The sequence below is a fragment of the Pipistrellus kuhlii genome, unplaced genomic scaffold (genome assembly GCF_014108245.1).
Source record: "Pipistrellus kuhlii isolate mPipKuh1 unplaced genomic scaffold, mPipKuh1.p scaffold_m20_p_49, whole genome shotgun sequence".
Classification (NCBI taxonomy): Eukaryota; Metazoa; Chordata; class Mammalia; order Chiroptera; family Vespertilionidae; genus Pipistrellus; species Pipistrellus kuhlii.
The window spans coordinates 1,474,103-1,495,343 of NW_023425550.1; the positions used below are offsets into that span (position 1 = coordinate 1,474,103).

The 21,241-nt window shown below is 39.8% G+C and overlaps 1 protein-coding gene across 1 annotated transcript in view; it reads right to left on the reverse strand.

The window, feature by feature from the left end:
* GABRA3 (gamma-aminobutyric acid type A receptor subunit alpha3) overlaps positions 1 to 21,241 on the reverse strand; it is a 206,284-nt gene that overhangs the window by 29,094 nt on the left and 155,949 nt on the right. Inside the window, exon 9 of the mRNA XM_036413166.2 lies at positions 9,227 to 9,438. Within this exon, the coding sequence (XP_036269059.1) occupies positions 9,227 to 9,438 (212 nt within the window). The remainder of the gene's footprint in view (positions 1 to 9,226; positions 9,439 to 21,241) is intronic.

A 21,241-nucleotide genomic window follows, 5' to 3' on the forward strand; every position in this document is an offset into this window, starting at 1 on the left:
GAGGGATCTCAATACCAGACTTCAAACTGTATTACAAAGCCACTGTTCTCAAAACAGCCTGGTACTGGCACAAGAACAGACATATAGATCAATGGAATCGAATTGAGAACCCAGATATCAACCCAAATCACTATGCTCAATTAATATTTGACAAAGGAGGCATGAATATACAATGGAGTCAAGACAGTTTCTTCAATAAATGGTGTTGGGAAAATTGGGCAGACACATGCAAAAGAATGTAACTAGATCACCAACTTACACCATACACAAAAATAAACTCAAAATGGATCCAGGACTTAAACATCAGACGGGAAACCATAAAAATACTAGAAGCATCCACAGGCAGCAAAATCTCAGACGTATGCCAAAAGAACTTCTTCACTGATACTGCCCCTAGGGCAATGGAAGCTAAAGAGAAAATAAACAAATGGGACTACATCAAAATAAAAAGCTTTTTTACAGCAAAAGAAACCATCAACAAAACAACAAGAAAGCCCACGGTGTGGGAGAACATATTTGCTAATAACACCACTGATAAAGGTTTAATCTCCAACATCTACAGACAGCTGATACAACTAAATAAAAGGAAGGTGAATGATCCAATTAAGAAATGGGCAATGGACCTAAATAGAATATTTTCAAAAGAAGACAGAAAGAAGGCCAAAAGGCACATGAAAACATGCTCAAAGTCACTAATTATCCGAGAGATGCAAATCAAAACAACAATGCGGTACTATCTCACACCTGTCAGAATGGCCAACATCAACAAGTCAACAAACGACAAGTGTTGGCGAGGTTGCGGAGAAAAAGGAACCCTCGTGCACTGCTGGTGGGAATGCAGACTGGTGCAACCACTGTGGAGAACAGTGTGGAATTTCCTCAAAAAACTCAAAATGGAACTCCCATTTGATCCAGTAATCCCACTCCTAGGAATATATCCCAAGAAACTAGAAACACCAATCAGAAAGGATATATGCACCCCTATGTTCATAGCAGCACAATCTACAATAGCCAGAATTTGGAAACAGCCTAGGTGCCCGTCAGCAGATGATTGGATCCAAAAACTATGGTACATCTACACAATGGAATACTATGCTGCCATAAAAAAGAAGGAATTCTCATCATTTGCAGCAACCTGGATGGAATTGGAGAACATCATGCTGAGTGAAATAAGCCAATCAATGAAAGAGAAACACCACATGACCTCACTCATTTGTGGATAATAAAGATCATTATAAACTGATGAACCAAAAGATAGATACAGAGACAGTAAAGCAACAAGCAGATTGTCAAATTTCAGTGGGGAGGGGAGGAGGATCTGGGGGAGATAATAGATCAACTGAAGGACTTGTATACATGCATATAAGTACAACCAATGGACATAAAGCTCTGGGGAGGGAGGGGATGGGTGGGAGGGAGGGAGGGGGGGAAATAAAATAAAATTAAAATTAAAAAAAATAATAATAATAAAAAAAGAACTAGAATATGTAAATAAAAGAAACATGCATATTGGCTAGGCCATAAAATCAAGTCCTTTATTATGTACAATATTCTCACGTTGGTTTTAAATTTCTTCATAACAATATTCAATGTCTACATGGATGTCAGAGAAAGAGAATGTGACTCATGAATTGTAACACAGCCTAACTATAATTCAAATATGCACATAATTGACAGATTTACATATGGAAGATAGCAGGAAATATGGTTTCCATGATCCCTTCTTAATAAAACTTCTAGAGGATAGCCTAAGTTAACTGAGCAATGAATGAGAAAATGAATAAAAGGACTATTTTGAAAATATAATTCATTTACTAGTAAATGTAAAACTATGACTAATCAACTATAAGAATTATGTCTGCCTAATAGCACATAAGTTAAATAAAATTGTCAATTCAGAAATGGTAGTAAAATAAACCAAATTTGGTAGATGACAGAGACTGGTAGAGAGATGAGGTAAAAGCTAGGATAAGCATACAAAATTTTTATATCTTATAATGAGTAAGGGGTCAATAGACCCTGTCCATAGCTGATAAATTAGATGGATAAATATTTTAAGGATACGAAGGTAACAACTAGACTAGGTATGAAAATAAAACTAACCAAAAATCCCTATGTTAAAGCAGATGGATGAAATAGAAATATGCTTATTTCTCATAATTTATAGTAAGGAGTTAATAAATTATATCTAAATAAATAGTTAAAATCTATTTTTTTGTTTCAGGTATTTTATTTTTTATGTGTGTTTTTTTAATTTCTTTATTGATTAAGGTACTTCATATGTGTCCTTATTCCCCCACAAGAGGCCCAGTGCACGAAATTCATTCATGGGAAGGGGAGGGTGTACCTCAGCCCAGCCTGCACCCTCTCCAATCTGGGACCCTTTGAGGGATGTCACCTACCAGAATCAGGCCTAAATGGGCAATCATACATCCTTCTCACAATCCAGGACTGCTGGCTCCCAACTTCTCGCCTGCCTGCCTTCCTGATTGCCCCTAACCACTTCTGCCTGCCAGCCGGATCACCCCATAACCACTCCATTGTCAGCCTGATTGATGTCTAACTACTCCCCTGCAAGCCTGTTTGCTCCCAACTTCCCTCATCTGCCAGCCTGGTCACCCCTAACTGCCCTCCCCTGAAGAATTGATTGAACCCAACTGTCCTCCTTTGCAGGCCTGGTCTGTCGCAACTTCCCCCCCTTGCAGGCCTGCTGCCTCCCAACTGCCCTCCCCTGCTTGCCTGATCACCCATAACTGCCCTCCCTTGCAGGCCTGGTACCTCCCAACTGCCCTCCCCTGTTGACCATCTTGTGGTGGCTATTTGTGTCCACATGGGGGAAGTCATCTTTGACCACACGGGGCAAACATCTTGTGTGTTGGAGTGATAGTCAATCTGCATATTACTCTTTTATTAGATATGATAGAAACCTGGTGCTTGGTGGGGGCCAGTTGGTTTTCCTGAAGGGTGTCTTGGATCAGGGTGGGGGTTCCCTTCTGGTATGGGGTGGCCTGGGCAAGACGCCTGTGGTGGTATGCAGGCCAGCCACACATCCCCGGTGACCCAAGCAGAGGCCCTAGTATCTGGGGTTTATTTATCTTTTGCAATTGAAACTTTGTAGCCTGGAGCAGAGCCAAACCTTCTGCTTGCTCCGTGGAGGCAGCCATTTCTGTTGGGATTTATGTATCTTCTATAATTGAAACTTTGTAGCCTGGAATGAAGGCCTAAGCTGGCCAGGGCTGCAGAAGCTTGGCTTCCTCCATTGCTTGGGACATCCCTAGCCTCCTGCTCTTCCAGCTCAGTGGCTGCCACCATTTCTGTTGGAATTTATTTACCTTCTAAAATTGAAACTTTGTATCCTTGAATGGAGGCCTGGGCCCACCAGGGTGTGTGGAAAGCTTGGCTTCCTCCATTGCCAGGGAAACCCAAGCCTCCCTCTTGCTCTCTGTGGCCACAGCCATCTTGGTTGGGTTTAATTTGCATACTCACTTTGATTGGCTGGTGGGTGTAGTTGGTGGGCGTGGCTTGTAGATGTAGTGGAGTGATGGTTAATTTCCATATTACTCTTTAATTAGATAGGATTACCCCCCAGCTCCCATTCATCCCCCACCCCCCTGTTGTCTGTGTCCATTGATTAGGCTTAAATGCGTGCATACAAGTCCTTTGGTTGATCTCTCCCACTTACCCCCACCCACCCCTACCTTCCTTCTGAGGTTTGACAGTCTGATTGATGCTTCTCTGTCTCTGGATCTGTCTCTGTTCATCAGTTTATGTTGTTCATTATATTCCACAGGTGAGTGAGATCGTGTGATATTTATCTCTCTCTGACTGGCTTATTTCACTTAGCATAATGCTCCCATCTCCATCCATGTTGTTGCAAAGGGTAAGAACTACTTCTTTTTTACTGCAGCATAGTATTCCACTGTGTAAATATACCACAGTTTTTTAACCCACTCATCTGCTGATGGGCACTTAGGCTGTTTCCAAATCTTAGCTATGGTGAATTATGCTGCTATGAACGTAGGGATGCATATATCCTTTCTAATTGGTGTTTCTAATTTCCTGGAATATATATTTCTAGAAGTGGGATCACTGGGTCCAATGGGAGGTCCATTTTTAGTTTTTTGGGTAAACTCCATACTATTCTACACACAGGCTGCACCAATCTGCATTCCCACCAGCAGTGCATGAGAGTTCCTTTTTCTCCACGTTCTTACCAGCACTTGTCATTTGTTGACTTGTTGATAATATCCATTCTGACAGGTGTAAGATGATACTGCATTATTGTTTTGATTTCCATCTCTCTGATGATTAGTGACATTGAGCTGTTTTTCATATGTATCTTGGCCTTCCTTCTATCTTCTTTCAAAAAGTGTCTATTTAGATCAGTTGTGATTTTTTTTATTGGGTTGTTATCTTCTTTTTGTTAAGCTGCATGAATTCCTTGTAAATGTTGAAGATAAAATCCTTATCATTTGTATCATTGGCAAATATGTGGTCTATTTTTGAAAATGTCCCATGTGCACTTGAGACGAATGTACTCAATATATTATGTGGCTTTAAGTTGAAATGTTCTGTAGATGTCAATTAGGTCCATCTGATCTAGGGAGACATTTAGAATTACCATTTCTTTGCTGATTTTTTTCTCTAGAGTATTTATCCAGTGATATCAATGGTGTATTAAAGTCCCCTACTATGATTGTATTGTTGTTGATCTCTTCCTTGATATTAGGAGTGGTTGTTTTTTTATTTTTTATTTTATGTATTTGGTTGCTCCTTCATTGGGTGCATATGTTTATCAGGGTTATATCCTCTTCTTGTGTTGATCCTTTTATTATTATGAAGTGGACTTCCTTATATCTTGTTATGGCCTTTACTTTGAGGTCTATTTTGTCAGAAATAAGTACTGTCACCCACCTCAGATTTTTTTTTTTTTCGTTTCCATTTGCTGAAAGATGTTTTTCCATTCCTTCACTTTCAGTCTGTACGAGCCCCTTTTGCTGAGGTGGGTCTCTTGTAGACAGCATATATATGGATCACATTTTGTTTTGTTTTGTTGTTTTCCATTCAGCCACTCAATGTCTTTTATTGGAGCATTTATCCTGTTTTATGTTTAACGTTATATTGAAAGGTACTTATTTGTAGCAATTTTTTTTGTGTGTGTCTCTGTCCCTTCTTACATTTTTATTTATTCTTTTTATACCAGTCCTTTTATCGTTTCTTGTATTGCTGGCTTGATATTTATAAACTCACTTAGCATTTTTTTTTGTCTGTAAAGCTCCTCATTTCCCCTGCAATTTTGAATAATAACCTTGCTGGATGTAGTATTCTTGGATTTGATCCCTGGTTTGCATCACTTTGTAAATTTCTTTCCATTATTTTCTGGCTTGATGTGTTTCTGCTTAGAAATCATTTGATAATCTAATGGGAGTTCCCTTGTATGTACCTTTCTGTCTCTCTCTTACAGCCTTTAAGATTCTCTCTTTGTCCTGTATATTTGCCATCATAATTATGATGTGTCTTGGTGTAGGTTTTTTTTTTTTTTTTTTTTAATGTACATCCTGTTTGGGACTCTGTGCTTGTGTGACTTTTTCTTTACACATCAGGGAAGTTTTCTGACATTAATTCTTTAAATAGTTCTTCTAACCCTTGTTCCTCTTCCTGTTATTCTGGGACCCATATTATTCATATGTTGTTTTGTTTCATGTTGTCCCATAGCTCCCTTAGGCTTTCCTCCTGACTTTTAATTTTGTTTTTCCAGTTGCAATTCAGTTTGGCTGTGTTTTGCTTCCTGTCTTCTAGTTTGCTAATTTGGTCCTCTGCTTCTCCTAGTCTACTGTTGAGACTTTCCATTGTTTTTTTGTTTTGTTTTGTTTTTTTTACTGCAGCTATATCACTCTTCATTTCTTCTTGATTATTACATAAGGTATTGATATTTTCTTCCATCTAGTTTATGAACTCTATGATCCTTAATCTGAATTCTTTTTCTGACATATTCCATGCCTCTGTTTCACTTAGCTGCTTTTCTGGCAAGTCCTCCTTTTCTTTCCTTTGGGTTATCTTTGTCTACCCATTTTTTATCTCACCAACTGATCTAGATTTTGAGCTGTGCAGGGGCTGCTCCTTGGGTGGCAGTGGCTTCTCTGACTGTGGTTGGTCCTCGGTGGTTATGATAGCAGCTGCTTCTCAGTTGGCAGCGGCTCCTTTGGTAGGTTCTGTTCCTCTGGGTGATGGGGGAGGCTGCTTGTATAGCTGCTGTTCCTTGGATGAGTGTGGCTGATTATGAGGTTACTGCTCCTCAGATGGGGATGAGTTGCTCATTTCCACTGCTCCTTGGACAAGGTCCAGCAGCTCATGTGGCTGCTGTTCCTGGGACAGAGGTGGACTGCTCACATGGCTGCTCTTCTTTAGATGGGAGCTAGCTGTGTACTGATGTTGTTCTTTAGATTTGACAGCCTACTTGTGATGCCACCATTCCTTGGACAAGGGCACGTTGCTTGCAGGGCTACTGCTCCTTGTATAGGTGCAGGTTGCTCATGTAGCTGCTTCTCCTCGGATGAGGGGTGGTCTGCTCATGTGGCTGCTGCTCCTCTCATTGGAGTGAGCTGCTCATGCTGTTGATGCTCCTCCAACAGGGACAGGCTGCTCACCCAGCTCCTTCTCATTGGACAGGTGCAGGCTGCATGTGGGTGCTCTCCTCAGACCAGTGTGGACTGCATAGGGCTTCTGCTCCTTGAACATGGGCAGTCTGCTTATGTCGCTGCTGCTCCTCAGAATGGGGTGGGCTGCTCACACAGCTGCTGCTCCTCAGATGGGGGCAGGTGGCTCACACAACTGCTACTCGTCGAATGGGGGCAGGTCTTCAGAAAGGGATGGTCTACCCACAAAGCTGCTGCTCCTCAGAAGGGGGCAGGCTATTTGCACAGCTGCTGCTCTTTGGATAGGTGCAGTTTGTGGGCTGTGTGTAGCTGCTGTTCCTCAGAATGGGGCCAACTGCATGGAACTGCCACTCCTCAGTAGTGAGTGGGCTGCTCAAAAATCTGCTGCTCCTCAGATTGGATGAGCTGCTCGCATGGTTGCTGCTCCTCAGACAAGGGAACTGGCTGCTCATACAGCTGATGCTCCTCGAACAGGAGCAGGACTTGTGAAGCTGCTCTTAGGCCTGTGGCGGGTTGCTCGCAGGGCTGCTGCTCATTGGTCAGGTGCAGGATGCTCATATGTCTGCTGTTCACATGGTTGTCGTGCTCTGAACTAGAGCATTAGGCTGGTCAGAGGGAAGTGTGCTTCTGAACTCATAGGAGTCTGCGTCCAGGGTGGCTGGAGCCTCATTGACTGTGGGATCACAGCCTATGTAGCATGTCCCTGGTAGGGGTGGCTGTAGAGTCCCAGATGTTATCTGAGGGCACTCTGGGTGGAATTGAAGCTGGGAACCCAGTTACAGCAGCTCTCCCCTTCAAAAAGGCTAGGCCTCTAAGGACAAACTGGCCTCCCAGTACTGTTTGCAATGGTAGTAGAAGATGCCTAGTTAGGCAAGCCTGATTAGCATGCCACTGAAGGTCCTATGGAATCTAACTCTCTCTCTCTCTCTCTCTCTCTCTCTCTCTCTCTCTCTCTCTCTCTCTCTCACACACACACACACACACACACACACACACACACACACCACCTGACCACACATTCTTCTTTTTCTCCCTCACTCACTCGTGCTCTTCCCCTCACTGCAGCAATCTTCCTACCTCTATAGTTGGATCTGAGGTATTACTGACCCATTCATGGATGAAGTTTTCACTCCAGGTGTCTGGTTATGTGGCTTGCTCTGGCCATACAGAATAAAATTCAGCTCAACAAGACACAACACAGAGGGAACTAAGCACAAATGTACTCATGATATCTATAACCCCAATATAAGTGACCATCTGAGAAAAAAAAAAGGACAGAGCAAAGAGAGCACAAATACTATTGAAGAGATAGAAAAAGATAAGGGATAAAATACAAAGGAATAAAAAGGAGAATATATATATATATATATATATATATATATATATATATATATATATATATGACACCACTGTACCAATATATAAACAAACAAACAAAAAAATACAAACACCCCACATTCAGCAAAGAGGATTGGGGCAGAATCTATAGAGGCTGTGCTTATATAGTGAAAATAATAATTTAAAATTTTGTTAACTCACCAATCTGTATTCTATGGGAATATATATATATATATATATATATATATATATATATATCCCTCCAGTTTGAAAAAAACAAAAACAAAAACAAATCACTTCATTATCTTTTCTCTTCTCCATGATTCTTAAAAGAGTACTGGAATGGTTCTGTGACATCTACCAGGTTACTTTAGTGTTTTTGGATAATCTTCATTTAGATCTAGAGGTATGACTCTTAAATTACCCTAGGACAAAAATCTTGATTTCACTGTACTATTGTTTTATTTCTACCAAATTCCAGTTGGTTTATTTTTTCTCTCCTTTTTTTCTTTTCTTTCATCTTATCTGTCCACCTATCCAACTAACATTTATTCAGTTTTTACTGAGTCAGATACTGTGCAAGGATGCTGGCTATTTACAAAAATGGTATAGATAAATCTCTGCCCTCAAGATGATTAGTCTAGGGCAGAGACAAATAACACTAATACAAATATGCTTTTAATATCAAGGGCAATCTCCCTATGTCACCCCACCCCAAGAAAAGCTAAAGCTACCTTGATGTTCTGAAAAGGCTCTGTGAAGAAAATCGTATTTCCTCTTGGTCATGAGGAATGAATAGGTCTTCACCAGGCGGGGGGGGGGGGGGGAAAGAACATTCCAGAAAGAGTAAAAAAATTAAGCAAAGATACAGAAGGAATGATGATCACTTTGGTTTGATTGTAATGGGAACATACTGGAAAGCAAGGGATTGGGTTGAAATTAGAGTCCACTCTTCTGGGATCCATTTGAGTCTAGCAGTATCACATTTGGGTTTTGTCCCTCACCACCAGATATTAATCCTCTATGATACATAACCTCTTTTCTTTTCTCACAGCAACCACCCCACATTGCCAAGAAGCACTCCAGTTGAGAAATGGATTGATGACCCCAGTGAATAGCACACAGCCTTGGCCAGTTCCCATAGGCTGCAGGCTGCCCACTCCTGGTTACAATACAGTTCTCTCAGGAGTGTTTCCCAGCCCCCCCCCCCCCCCCCACTTGCTGTATCTCACCTTCATCTCGAGGGCCTCTGGCACCTTCTTGCCTTCCCAAGCCCAACTCCTCTTGGTGAAGTAGTTGACAGTGGCAAATTCAATCAGCGCAGAAAATACAAAGGCATAACAGACGGCTATGAACCAGTCCATGGCCGTCGCATATGCCACTTTAGGTAAGGAGTTTCTGGCACTGATACTCAGAGTGGTCATAGTGAGAACAGTGGTGACACCTGGGGAGAGAAAAGATAAGAGCCCATTTGCCAATCAAAGACATTTATAGCATATTTTATATGATCACCAACTTTCTACTTTAAAAAAGTTGGGAGCTTTACTCACCCTTCACTCAAACATTCCCTTTAAAGTAAAAAGCAGAGAATGTAAAAGTGGGGTGGTTCTACATAGTAGCCACCCCATCCCAATTCTTGCAATAATAGGGATCTCCAGTATAACAATTCTAAAAGTTGTCCTCCAGGCTGTACTTAAATATTTCTATTGAAGAGTAGGTAACATATTTTATTGTAAGAAATAATTTTAATTAGAAAAAATCTTCTCTCATGAGCTTAACCTGCCTTCCTCTAACTTCTGGTCCATTAACTGATCTCAGAGTTCTTTCTCTAGCAAGACAGAAAAGAAAAGTTTGTTCGCTCCTCTATAGAACAGCACTTCAAAGATTTGGAGAGGGTCACTATGGTTCTTTATGAATCCATTGATCACCAGAATAAACATAGTTCCTTCTCTTGTTTTTCCTCCCTCATTCTGATAATTCTCTTCTAAACAGCCCAGAACTGAGCCTGAGACTGTGGACATGGTCTTTGATCAGGCTATTCACTATAATGCAACAATAGTGGAAATGATTCTTTAATTGCATCACAGTCTAGGTCTTATTGAACTTCATGGAAAACCAAAGCTATTCCAATAGTTATTTTTGTGTTTTTGCAAAACCAGAGTTCACTTTTAGGTCAATTAATTCTTTTTTTTTTTTTTTGGTATTATTAATCTAAATTAAAGACTTTTATTTATTCACTTTTAAAGTCAATTTATTTATTAAATGTATTGGGGTTACATTGGCCAACATGAACATATTGATTTCAGGTGTGTTTCTGGTTACAAGATCTGTATATTGTGCCATGTTCTTACCACCCAAGATCACATCTCCTGTCACTATATATTAGGACTCCCTTCTTCCCCTCACCACCTTCCCTCTGGTAACCACCACACTGCTGTTTGTGTTCATGAGTTTCCACTTTATATCCCATATATAAGTGAAATCATATGACTTAGCTTTTTAAAAAAATAAATATTTATTGTTCAGATTATTACACATGTTCCTCTCCCCCCCAATAGCTCCTTAACACCCGATTCCCCATCCCACCCCATGCACCTACCCCCTGCTACTGTCTTCATAGATGTAAGATTTTTGTCCAATCTCTTCCCAAACCCCTAACTCCTCCTTTCCCCTGAGAATTGTCATTCCACTCTCCCTCTATGCCCCTGATTCCAGTTTATCCTGTTCATCAGATCTTCTATTCACTTGATTTTCAGATTCACTTGTTGAATAGACATATATTTGATGTTAATAATTTTTATCTTTACCATTTTCTTATTCTTCCTCTTCTTAATGAACACCTTTCAGCATTTCATATAATACTGGTTTGGTGTTGATGACTCTTAGCTTTTTATGACTGACTTATTTCACTTAGCACAATGTTTTTAAGGTTCATCCATGTTGTTGCAAATTGGAGATCTCATCTTTTATTAGCACATATCCTTTATCCAGTCCTCTATCACAGGGCACTTTGCTTGTTTCCATGTCTTGGCCATCATGAATAATGCTACAATAAGCATAAGGTTGCATATATCTTTGCGAATACATGATTTCTAGTTTTTCAGGTATATACCCAAAAGAAGGATTGCTGAGTTGTATGGTAGCTCTTTCTTAAATTTTTGAGGACTTGCCAGACTGCTTTTCATAGTGGTTGTGCCATTCCCACCAGCAGTGAATGGGGTTCCCTCATATTGGTCTGTAGTTTTCATTTTTTTGTGTTATCATTGTCAGGTTTTCGTATCAGGGTTACATTGGACTTCTAGAATGTGTTAAGAAGCACTGCCTCTTCTTCAATATTTTGGAAGAGTTTGAGAAAGATAGGTTTTAAATCTTCTTTGAACATTTGGTAGAATTCACTGGTGAAGCCATCTGGTTCTGGACTTTTATTTACTTTTATTTTTTGGAGATTTTTTATGGTTGCTTCAATTTAACCACCACTGATTCATGTATTTAGATTTTCCAATTCTTCAGGATTTAGTCTAGGAAGATTATATATTTCAAGGAACTTTTTCTAGGTTATTGAATTTTGTGGCATATATTCTTTCATAATATTATACTATGATCCATTGTTTATCTGTGATATCTGTGGTGACTGCTCTCTCATTTCTGACTTTTATCTGTGTCTTTCCCCCTTTTTCCTTAGTGAGTCTATCCAGGGGTTTGTCAATTTTATAAAATTTTCAAAGAACCAGCTCTTTGTTTTATTAATTTTTTGTATAGTCTTTTTATTCTCTATTTCATTCAATTCTGCTCTTTTATTATTTCCTTTATTCTGCTGAGTTTGGGTTGTTTTTGTTCTTTTTCTAGTTCTTTAAGATGTGATGTTAGGTTGTTTATTTGGGATTTCTCTTGTTTCTTGAGATAGGTCTGTAATGATATAAAGTTCAATCTTATTATTGCTTTCACTGCATCCCAGAAGTTTTGATATGTTGTATTGTCATTCTCATTTGTCTACTTATCTCTTGATCTCATCTTTTACTTCTTCTTTGACCCAGTCAGTTTCTAGTACTATGTTGTTTAATCTCCATGCACTCTTGGGTTTCTTTAGTTCGTTTTTGTAGTTGATTTTTAATTTCAAGTCATTGTGGTCAGAGAATATGCTTGGTATCACTTCAATTTTCTTTAATTTGTTGATGCTAGATTTGTGACCGAACCTATGGTCTATCCTTGAGAAAGTTCCATGTGCATTGGAGAAGAATATATAATCTAATGTTTTGCGATGAAAGATTCTATAAATGTCTATTATGTCCATTTGGTATAGTGATTTACTTAAGGGTGATATTTCTTTTTTTTTAATTTTTTTAATTTTTTTTTTTTTTTTTTTTTTTTTTTTTTTTTTTTTTTTTTTTTTTTTTTTTACAGAGAGGAAGGGAGAGAGATAGAGAGCTAGAAACATCGATGAGAGAGAAACATTGATCAGCTGCCTCCTGCACACCCTCTACTGGGGATGTGCCCACAACCAAGGTACATGCCCTTAACTGGAATCGAACTCAGGATTTATCAGTCCGCAGGCTGACGCTCTATCTACTGAGCCAAACTGGTTTCGGCGATATTTCTTTTTTGATTTTCTATTTGGTTCATTTCTCTAGAGCTGTCAATAGAGTATTAAAGTCCCTAGCTATGATTATGTTTTGATCTGTTTCTCCCTTTAGTTCTGGGACTAGTTGTTTTATATATTTCAGTGCTCCCTGGTTGGGTGCATATATATTATATTAAGAAGTGTTATGGTTTCTTGATCTAATGCCCCTTTATCATTATAAAATACCCATCTTTGTCTCTCTTTATCTTTGTTACCTTTAAATCTATTTTGTCAGAGGTAAGTATGGCTTTGCCTGTTTTTATGTGGATGTTATTTGCTTGGCGAATCATTTTCCACCATTTTACTTTGTCACTACCTTTGTCTTTGCAGCTTAGATGTGTCTCCTATAAGCAGCATATGTCTGTGTTTTGATTTTTTATCCACTCTACTACTCTATGACTTTTTATTGGTGAATTCAGATCACTTACCTTTAGGTTTGAGGATTTCCTATAGTTATTTTATATTCTGGGGTTTTGGGGAGTTTAATTTTGGTAGCACTGTGCCTCCCTCCATTTAGTTCTTTTCCTTTCTCTTTCTGTCTATTGTTTTTGTCCAGTGGTATTCTATAACCTTTCCTCTGTTTACTCTTTTTTCCCCCCAAATCTATGTGACCTGGTTTGGGAATTTTTGTGTGTGGCTACTATTAAGTTTATAAAAAATAAAGTTGCATATATACCTTTTTTTTTTTCTTTTGAATACATCTGATCTTCATCCTCCTTTGCCAGATCAGACCTTTACTCCCTCTCCTGTTAAGATTTTTGTCATCACTGATTATCCATGTTTTTGCTGTACATTTTTTGATCTTACTCATAGTGTTGTAATTTTATGTTCTTTGTATCAGATAGAATAAATCCCTTGAATATTTCCTGCAATGAAGGTTTTCTGGTGATAAAATCCTCAGATTCTGTATGTCTGGGAATGTTTTTATTTCTTCTTCAGATTTAAATGCCGGAACCAGTTCCAGCATGTCATAATTACAAGAGTTTCATCAAAAGATTGATGGAACTTGGGGACTCAACAAGGGCTGAGTCACATATGTTATTGCCTGTTGGGAATGGCTAAAGGCATTTCCCCAAACCTGAAAAGGATGCATTACATTGATTGTTTGCTGCCAGACAGTTCAGGGCATCTTAATCTACATGTTATTGTCTCTTACTGGCCAAACACCTGAACAGCTGTAGGCTATTCCCTAATCTGACAATGCTTCTGTATGAAACCCTACCCTTTGAAGTGTATATCTCCACCTTGCCTTAGGACAATTTGTGTTAATAAAAAGCAAGGGGTCCTGAGATAAGGAGAACTTGGTTTCTTCAGCCAGGCTCCTCTGCCTCCCCCAATATGCCTTTCAAACTTTTCTTTCATCTCTGGACTCTTACTTAAGTTACAAACAGCCTTTCTCCAGATGCTGAACCCTTCTTAATGCTGGGACAAGAACCCCAGCATTTAAAGGATAATTTGCTGGATATATTATGCATGGCTGGTAATTTCTGTCTTTTAGGTATTTGAATATTTGGTTCCATTCTCTTCTGGTTTGTAGAGTTTTTGCTGAGAAATTGGGTGAAATTTTGATAGATTTTCCTTTGTAGGTCATTTCCTTCTTTTCCATAGATGCTTTGAGAACTTTTTCTTTCTGACTATTTTTTTACAGTTTTAATACCAAGCCTTGGAGAGGATCTCTTTGGATTAAGGCATTATAACTAGGTTTTCTGCTTGCTTCTTGGATTCGAGGATCTAGTTCTTTTCATAGATTTGGGAAGTTTTCATCCACTATTTGTTTGTATAGACTGTACCCTGCTTCATTTCTTCTTCCTCTGCAATGCATGTAATTATAATATTGCTTTTTTTCTGATGGATTCAGATAGTTCTCAGAGAAGTCTTTCATTTTTCTTTATGCTCAGGTCTCTCTCTACTTCCCTCTGCATCATTTCTGGATTCTTTTTTTTTTTTTAATATATTTTATTGATTTTTCACAGAGAGGAAGAGAGAGGGGTAGAGAGTTAGAAACATCAATGAGAGAGAATCATCGATCAGCTGCCTCTTGCACACCCCCTACTGGGGATGTGCCCGCAACCAAGGTACATGCCCTCGACCGGAATCGAACCCGGGACCTTTCAGTCTGCAGGCCGACACTCTATCCTCTGAGCCAAACCGGTCCCAGCTGGATTCTTATTTTCAATATCATAATTCTTTCCACCATGTGGCAATCTCTGTCTTCAATGCTCAGTAGTTTACTCTTAATCTCCTTAGTTGCATGCTTCATTTCCAGGATTTCTGATTGGTTCTTTTTAAAATTTCAATCTGTTTGGTAAAGTACTCATTTTGTTCATTGATTTGTTTTCTGAGTGCACTAAATCATCTGTCTGCATTTTATCACATCTTGTTGAGTATTTTCAGAACTGTAATCTTGAAATCTCTCTCATTTTTATTACATATTTCCATAGGTTCCAACATGCCTTCTGGAAATTTTTCATTTTCTTTCTCATCATACCCATTATAGTGGTTATTCATAGTATTTGCTATTCTTCTTTGCCTATGCATTTATCTCTGTCTATATATTATTTTTCCAGTAGATGGTATTGAATCACAAGATTTTTACCTCTCTGATCTCCCAGTCATGACTTCTATGATTTTGGTAAGACAGTACACCCCCACTAATTGGGGGTGGGGTTTGTTTTCCACTCACTGTAATGGCAACTCCTGACCTCCATGGAGTCCCTCCCAAGGCCCACTTCCTGGTGGTCAGTCACAGATGGAAATAGCAATCGTACTGCAATAGCTATTGGTTTACAAATGATATGTCCCTGGACCTGACTCTTAGGGCAACAGGAGGTGTTTTGGGAGTCCAAGCCACAGTAGGGCTCTGTGGTTCTGTTTCTTTGTCTGAAACACCACTGCCAGTGGCACATCAGACACTGTTTGCTTCCTTGATGCTTGCCTTGCTTGGTTTCCCCCTCCCTCCTTGACACCCTCTTTTCCTACCACAGTTCTCTGTTCCTCCTGGCTTAAGGAAGTACTTGCTACTACCAGCTTTCTCCTCTTTCCAGGTTGAGCCAGGAGCTCCCAGCCTACAATGCTGCATCTATGGGCCACCTGTGCTTTCCTGCCTTCTTGGCTCCGTGTTTATTTCCGGTTGCCCACATGTTTCAATGTGTGGATCTCTCAGGCATGTGTCTGTGTTAAGTAGGGATTTCTTTGTTGAATTATAGTTGGTTAACTTATTGAAATTTTAGGGAGAAGCTAAGAGGTTCTCTCATGCCATCATTCCTCTGACGTCACTCCCTATTTATTTTTTCTAATCTGTTTAATTTGCGTTCTATAATTTGTGGTTAAAAATATAAATTTTAGACTCAGACTGAGATAGACTAAAAATCTGGCAATCCAACTTACTATTAATATGGCATTGAACAAGATGTTTTACCCCTCTCAGACTCAGTTTTATCATATGTAAATTGTGTGCAATGATACCAAACTCAGATTTGCTGGGGGATCCAGTGATATTTACAGAGCTCATAGCACGGTATCTGGCACATGGTAATCTCTCAATAAATAATAGCTTCTATAATTAACATTACCCTTAGTTTTACTATTTTTATCAATAATAGTATCATAATTACTGATTATTTATAGTAGTATGATTATAAACACATTTAAAACAATATTATAATAATTTTATAATTGATAGCAATAGTATTCTGGTCTTAAATACCTATATTAGAAGTCAGAAGTTAGAAGTCAGAAGTCACTTACTTGCTTTTTTAACTTAGGTAATTATCTTCATTTCCCTGTGCCATCTTTCTCTCCTATGAATATTCCCTATATTCTCCATCCCCCAGAATCGTGATGAGGCAGTTGCTGTATCCAAAGTCATCCAAACTTAGGGAAGGGGGAATAGTTAAAACCTTTGTGTTGACATGCTCATGAACATGGAAATGTGAACCTCATGGATTAGATCAAATAGAGCATGGAAGAAAGTCCTAATGGGGTAAGCAAGCAGATAAGTCCTATTAACTATTAACTTCACCAGAAAGTTAGCCATGTGTACTGCAGCTTCTGGGGCCTCCTCTCATGTCTTGCCTCCTTGAGTACCTTGCTAATATTTGATACACAAATGAAAATCCAGACTGCAAGAGACAGTACAGTTTAAACAGAGATACCCTAAAAGAGCACCTTTGAACAAATTAGGCAGAGTCACCCTTTCAGGAATCATCCACATAGCTAGTACATATTAATAAAATATCTTAATTTATAGCCTTATAAGCTCTGATACTGGACTCAAGGTTCAGTAACTCACCATAGCAAACAATGAGTAACTCATGGGATAAACAAGTTACCTCATTTATGATTATCACCTTATGCAGTTGTCCACCCTTGATACATTTAAGGACTATGCCAATGCATGGACAGAGAGAAAAACACTGAAAATAAGTGTTTCTGTGCCATACCTCATTAGAGACTTTTAGAGCTCTAGCCTCTAGGTCTTCATTAGAACTATCATCTTGTAAAGTGTTATTAGCTACTCAAAGCTGTTAGCATCCTCAATAAAGCATTTGGTTTTTGTGACTTCCCTGCTTCACTTCCTTTGAGCACTTCTGAAAGTCTAGTATAGTTCTTCAATAACAAATCTGTTACAGCAAACCAGGAGTTGTATGGGAGTAGGAACCACGAATAATGTCTCTATTTCCTCAACCCTGAACACGATGGAGTAGTTCCCTAGTTCAATCATTGTCAACTGGTGGTCCATGGACCACTGGTGGTCCATGAGGTCTGAAAGGTTAGTGAATGCTGTTTTTAAGGAGCAGCAGTTGCCAAACCAGTGGTCCATAGACCACTGGTAGTCCACGAGGTCCAAAGGTTGGCGACCACTGTGCCTAGTTCATGTGTAATGAGTGGAACTTCTCTGCTCAGCCTACAACCCATGGACTGCAGCACATTTGCTCCCATCATAATGAATAATGTACCATATATATATATATATATATATATATATATATATATATATATATATAATTCTTTTTTTTTTTTCAGAGAGGAAGGGAGGGAGATAGAGAGTTAGAAACATCAATGAAAGAGAAACGCTGATCAGCTGCCTCCTGCACACCCCCTACTGGAGATGTGCCCACAACCAAGGTACATGACCTTGACTGGAATCATACCTGGGATCCTTCAATCCGCAGGTCAATGCTCTATCCACTGAGCCAAACCAGTCAGGGCAATAATGTACTTTTTAATAGTGACAATAGGTTGTTATTATCTTATATAATAAAAGACTAATATGCAAATCAACCGAAAGGTGGAATGACCAGTAGCTATGATGCACACTCACCACCAGGGGGCAGACCTTCAGTGTAGGAGTTTCTCCCTGATGGTCAGTATGCTTCCATGGGGGAGCATCACTCAGCCAGAAGCCAGGCTCATGGCTGGTGAGTGCAGCAATGGTGGCAGGAACCCTTCTCACCTTCGTTGTAGCACTAAGGAGCAGCAAACTGAGTGGTAAGGAGCAGGCAGGCAGTAAGGAGCGAGGGGCCCCAGACTGCAAGTGGGATGACTGACTGCCAGCTTAGGCCCATTCCTGGGGGGAGCGGGCTTAAGCCATCAGCCAGACACCCCCTACGAGGTCCCCCCTCCGAATGCATGAATTTCATGCACCAGGCCTCTAGTCAATAATATAGTTCTGCTGAAACCGGTTTGGCTCAGTGGATAGAGCATCATCCTGCAGACTGAAAGGTCCAAGGTTCGATTACGATCAAGGGCATGTACTTTGGTTGCGGGCACATCCCCAGTAGGGGGTGTGCAAGAGGCAGCTGATCAATGTTTCTCTCTCATCAATGTTTCTAACTCTCTATACCTCTCCCTTCTTCTCTGTAAAAAATCAATACAATATATTTTTTAAAAAATAAGAAAAAATATATAGTTCTTATTCTCTTCTTTCCCCCAGAATTAACTGTCTGTTCTGTGTCTTGCAGAGTTAGATCCTAGGGATACAAAAAATTAAAATGTTTCAGACCACAGTATTCAAAATGAGCACAGACTCTCCCCAAAAGATATTCAGAATTAATCGGAATTCATAAACCTGTTGAGCTCAGATACCACCACAGGGGAAACCATTTTTGTTAATTCATTTTCATCCAGGTTTAATCTATTTTACAAAGTGAATTACTAAATATGACCCAGTGCCCCATTCCTTTTCTATCAAACTTTTCTCCAAAATCTTCTCACTCCCCAACTCTGATGCTCTATGACAAACAAATTCACTTATCTTCTAACCCTCTTCTCTGAATGCACATTCCTCTTTTGATCTTAACTGAAACCTGACTCTCTTATTGTATATACCATTTTGGTTCGCAAAAGCTGTATGATCAATCAGAATCAAGATCTCCAGTGCTAGGGGTCCATATTTTCCTTGATTTCTATTACTCCTTAGTCCAATACACTATCATAGTCATGCGATAAACTGTGCTCCTGTGATATTTCTAATATCAGGTGATATTCCTGCCCACTCTTTTTTTCCTTTTTATTGACTTTATTGGGGTGACACTAGTTAGCAAAAGTACACAGGTTTTTAGTGCTCAATTCCACAACACATGAACACTGTATTGTGCATTCACCATCCCAAGTCAAGTCTTCTTCCATCCCCATTTATCCTTATTCTCTCTCTCATAAGCATTATCCTATCTAATAAAAGAATAATATGCAAATTGGCCATCACTCCAAGGCACAGGATGGCTGTCCCCATGTGGACATAAGATGGCCACCACAAGATGGCAGGCAAGAGAGGGCAGTTGTGAGTGATCAGGCGAGCAGGGGAGGGCAGTTGGGAGGGACTAGGCCATTAGGGGAAGACAGTTGGGGGCAACCAGGCCTGCCAGAGAGAACAGTTGGGGGAGACCCAGGCCTGCAGGGGAGGGCAGTTGGGGAGAACCAGGCCATCAGGGGAGGGCAGTTAAGGGCAACCAGGCTGGCAAGGGAGAGCAGTTAGGGGCAATTGGGCCAGCAGGGGAGCAGTTAGGCATCAATCAGGCTGGCAGGGGAGTAGTTAGGGGGGAATCAGGCTGGCAGACAGAAGCAGTTAGGGGCAATCAGGCAGGCAGGCAAGCAAAGCAGTTGGGGGCCAGCAGTCCTGAATTGTGAGAGGAATGTCCGACTCCTGTTTAGGCCCAATTCCATCCCTCAAGGGGTCCCAGATTGGAGAGGGTGCAGGCTATGCTGAGGGACACACACACCCTCAAATCCCCCATGCATGAATTTCGTGCACTGGGCCTCTAATCTATTGAATACTTACATTACCTCAAAAGTTCGTTTGAGACCATTCCTTCCCCTCCTTGGCCCCAGGTAACCATCTCATTTCATATTAATGCCCTGATCTGCTTTCTTTCACTATGGATTAGACCCCTGACAAGCTTTTCATATAAATATCATACAGTATATATTCATTTGTGTCTGCTTTCCTCCACTCAGCATAATATTCTATTCTTTTAAGATAGATTTTTATTGTCCAGCCAGCATGGCTCAGTGGTTGAACATAGACCTATGAATCAGGAAGTCACGGTTCAATTCTCAGTCAGGGCACATACTCGGGTTGTGGGCTCGATCCACAGTGGGAGCATGCAGGAGGCAGCCAATCAATGATTCTCTCTCATCATTAATATTTCTATCTCTCCCTCTCCCTTCCTCTCTGAAATCAATATATTAAAAATATATTTTTAGCCAAAACCGGTTTGGCTCAGTGGATAGAGCATCAGCCTGCAGACTGAAAGGTCCCAGGTTCGATTCCGATCAAGGGCATGTACTTTGGTTGCGGGCACATCCCTAGCAGGGGGTGTGTAAGAGGCAGCTGATCAGTGTTTCTCTCTCATTGATGTTTCTAACTCTATCCCTCTCTTTAAAAAATAAATAAAATATTATATATATATATATATATATATATATATATATATATATCCTGTTTCCCCAAAAATAAGACAATGTCTTATATTAATTTTTGCTCCCAAAGATGCGCTAGGTCTTATTTTCAGGGGATGTCTTATTTTTCCATGAAGAAGAATATGGTACACTTTTATTGTTAAATGAAAATAAAGGAAATTTATTACCTGTATACAGTACGGTAGTACGGTAGTTGTCAACACAAACCAGACAAAGTGTGAATCTACAGTATCAAGAATTTACTCATTTATTCAATGACAATCATGTCATGATCTTTTGGAACATCATCATAACAATCCAATTCCTGAATTTCCTGGTGAATTTCTTGTGACTCCATTTCTTTCAGAATCAGTGGACCAAATCTCTCATGTTTAGCAATAGCATTCTGAGACAGAGCCTGGGGGCTTATTTTCAGGGGGATGCCTTATATTTCACTCAGAAGGAAGCCTGTAAATAGGTCTTATTTTCGGAGGATGTTTTATTTTTGGGGAAACATGATATATATATATATATATATATATATATATATATATATATATATATATATATATATATGAAATGCATTTTAAAATATAGACATATCAGCCAAAACCAGTTTGGCTCAGTAGATAGAGCGTTGGCCTGCAGACTGAAGGGTCCCAGGTTCGATTCCGGTCAAGGGCATGAACCTTGGTTGCAGGCACATCTCCAGTAGGGGGTGTGCAGGAGG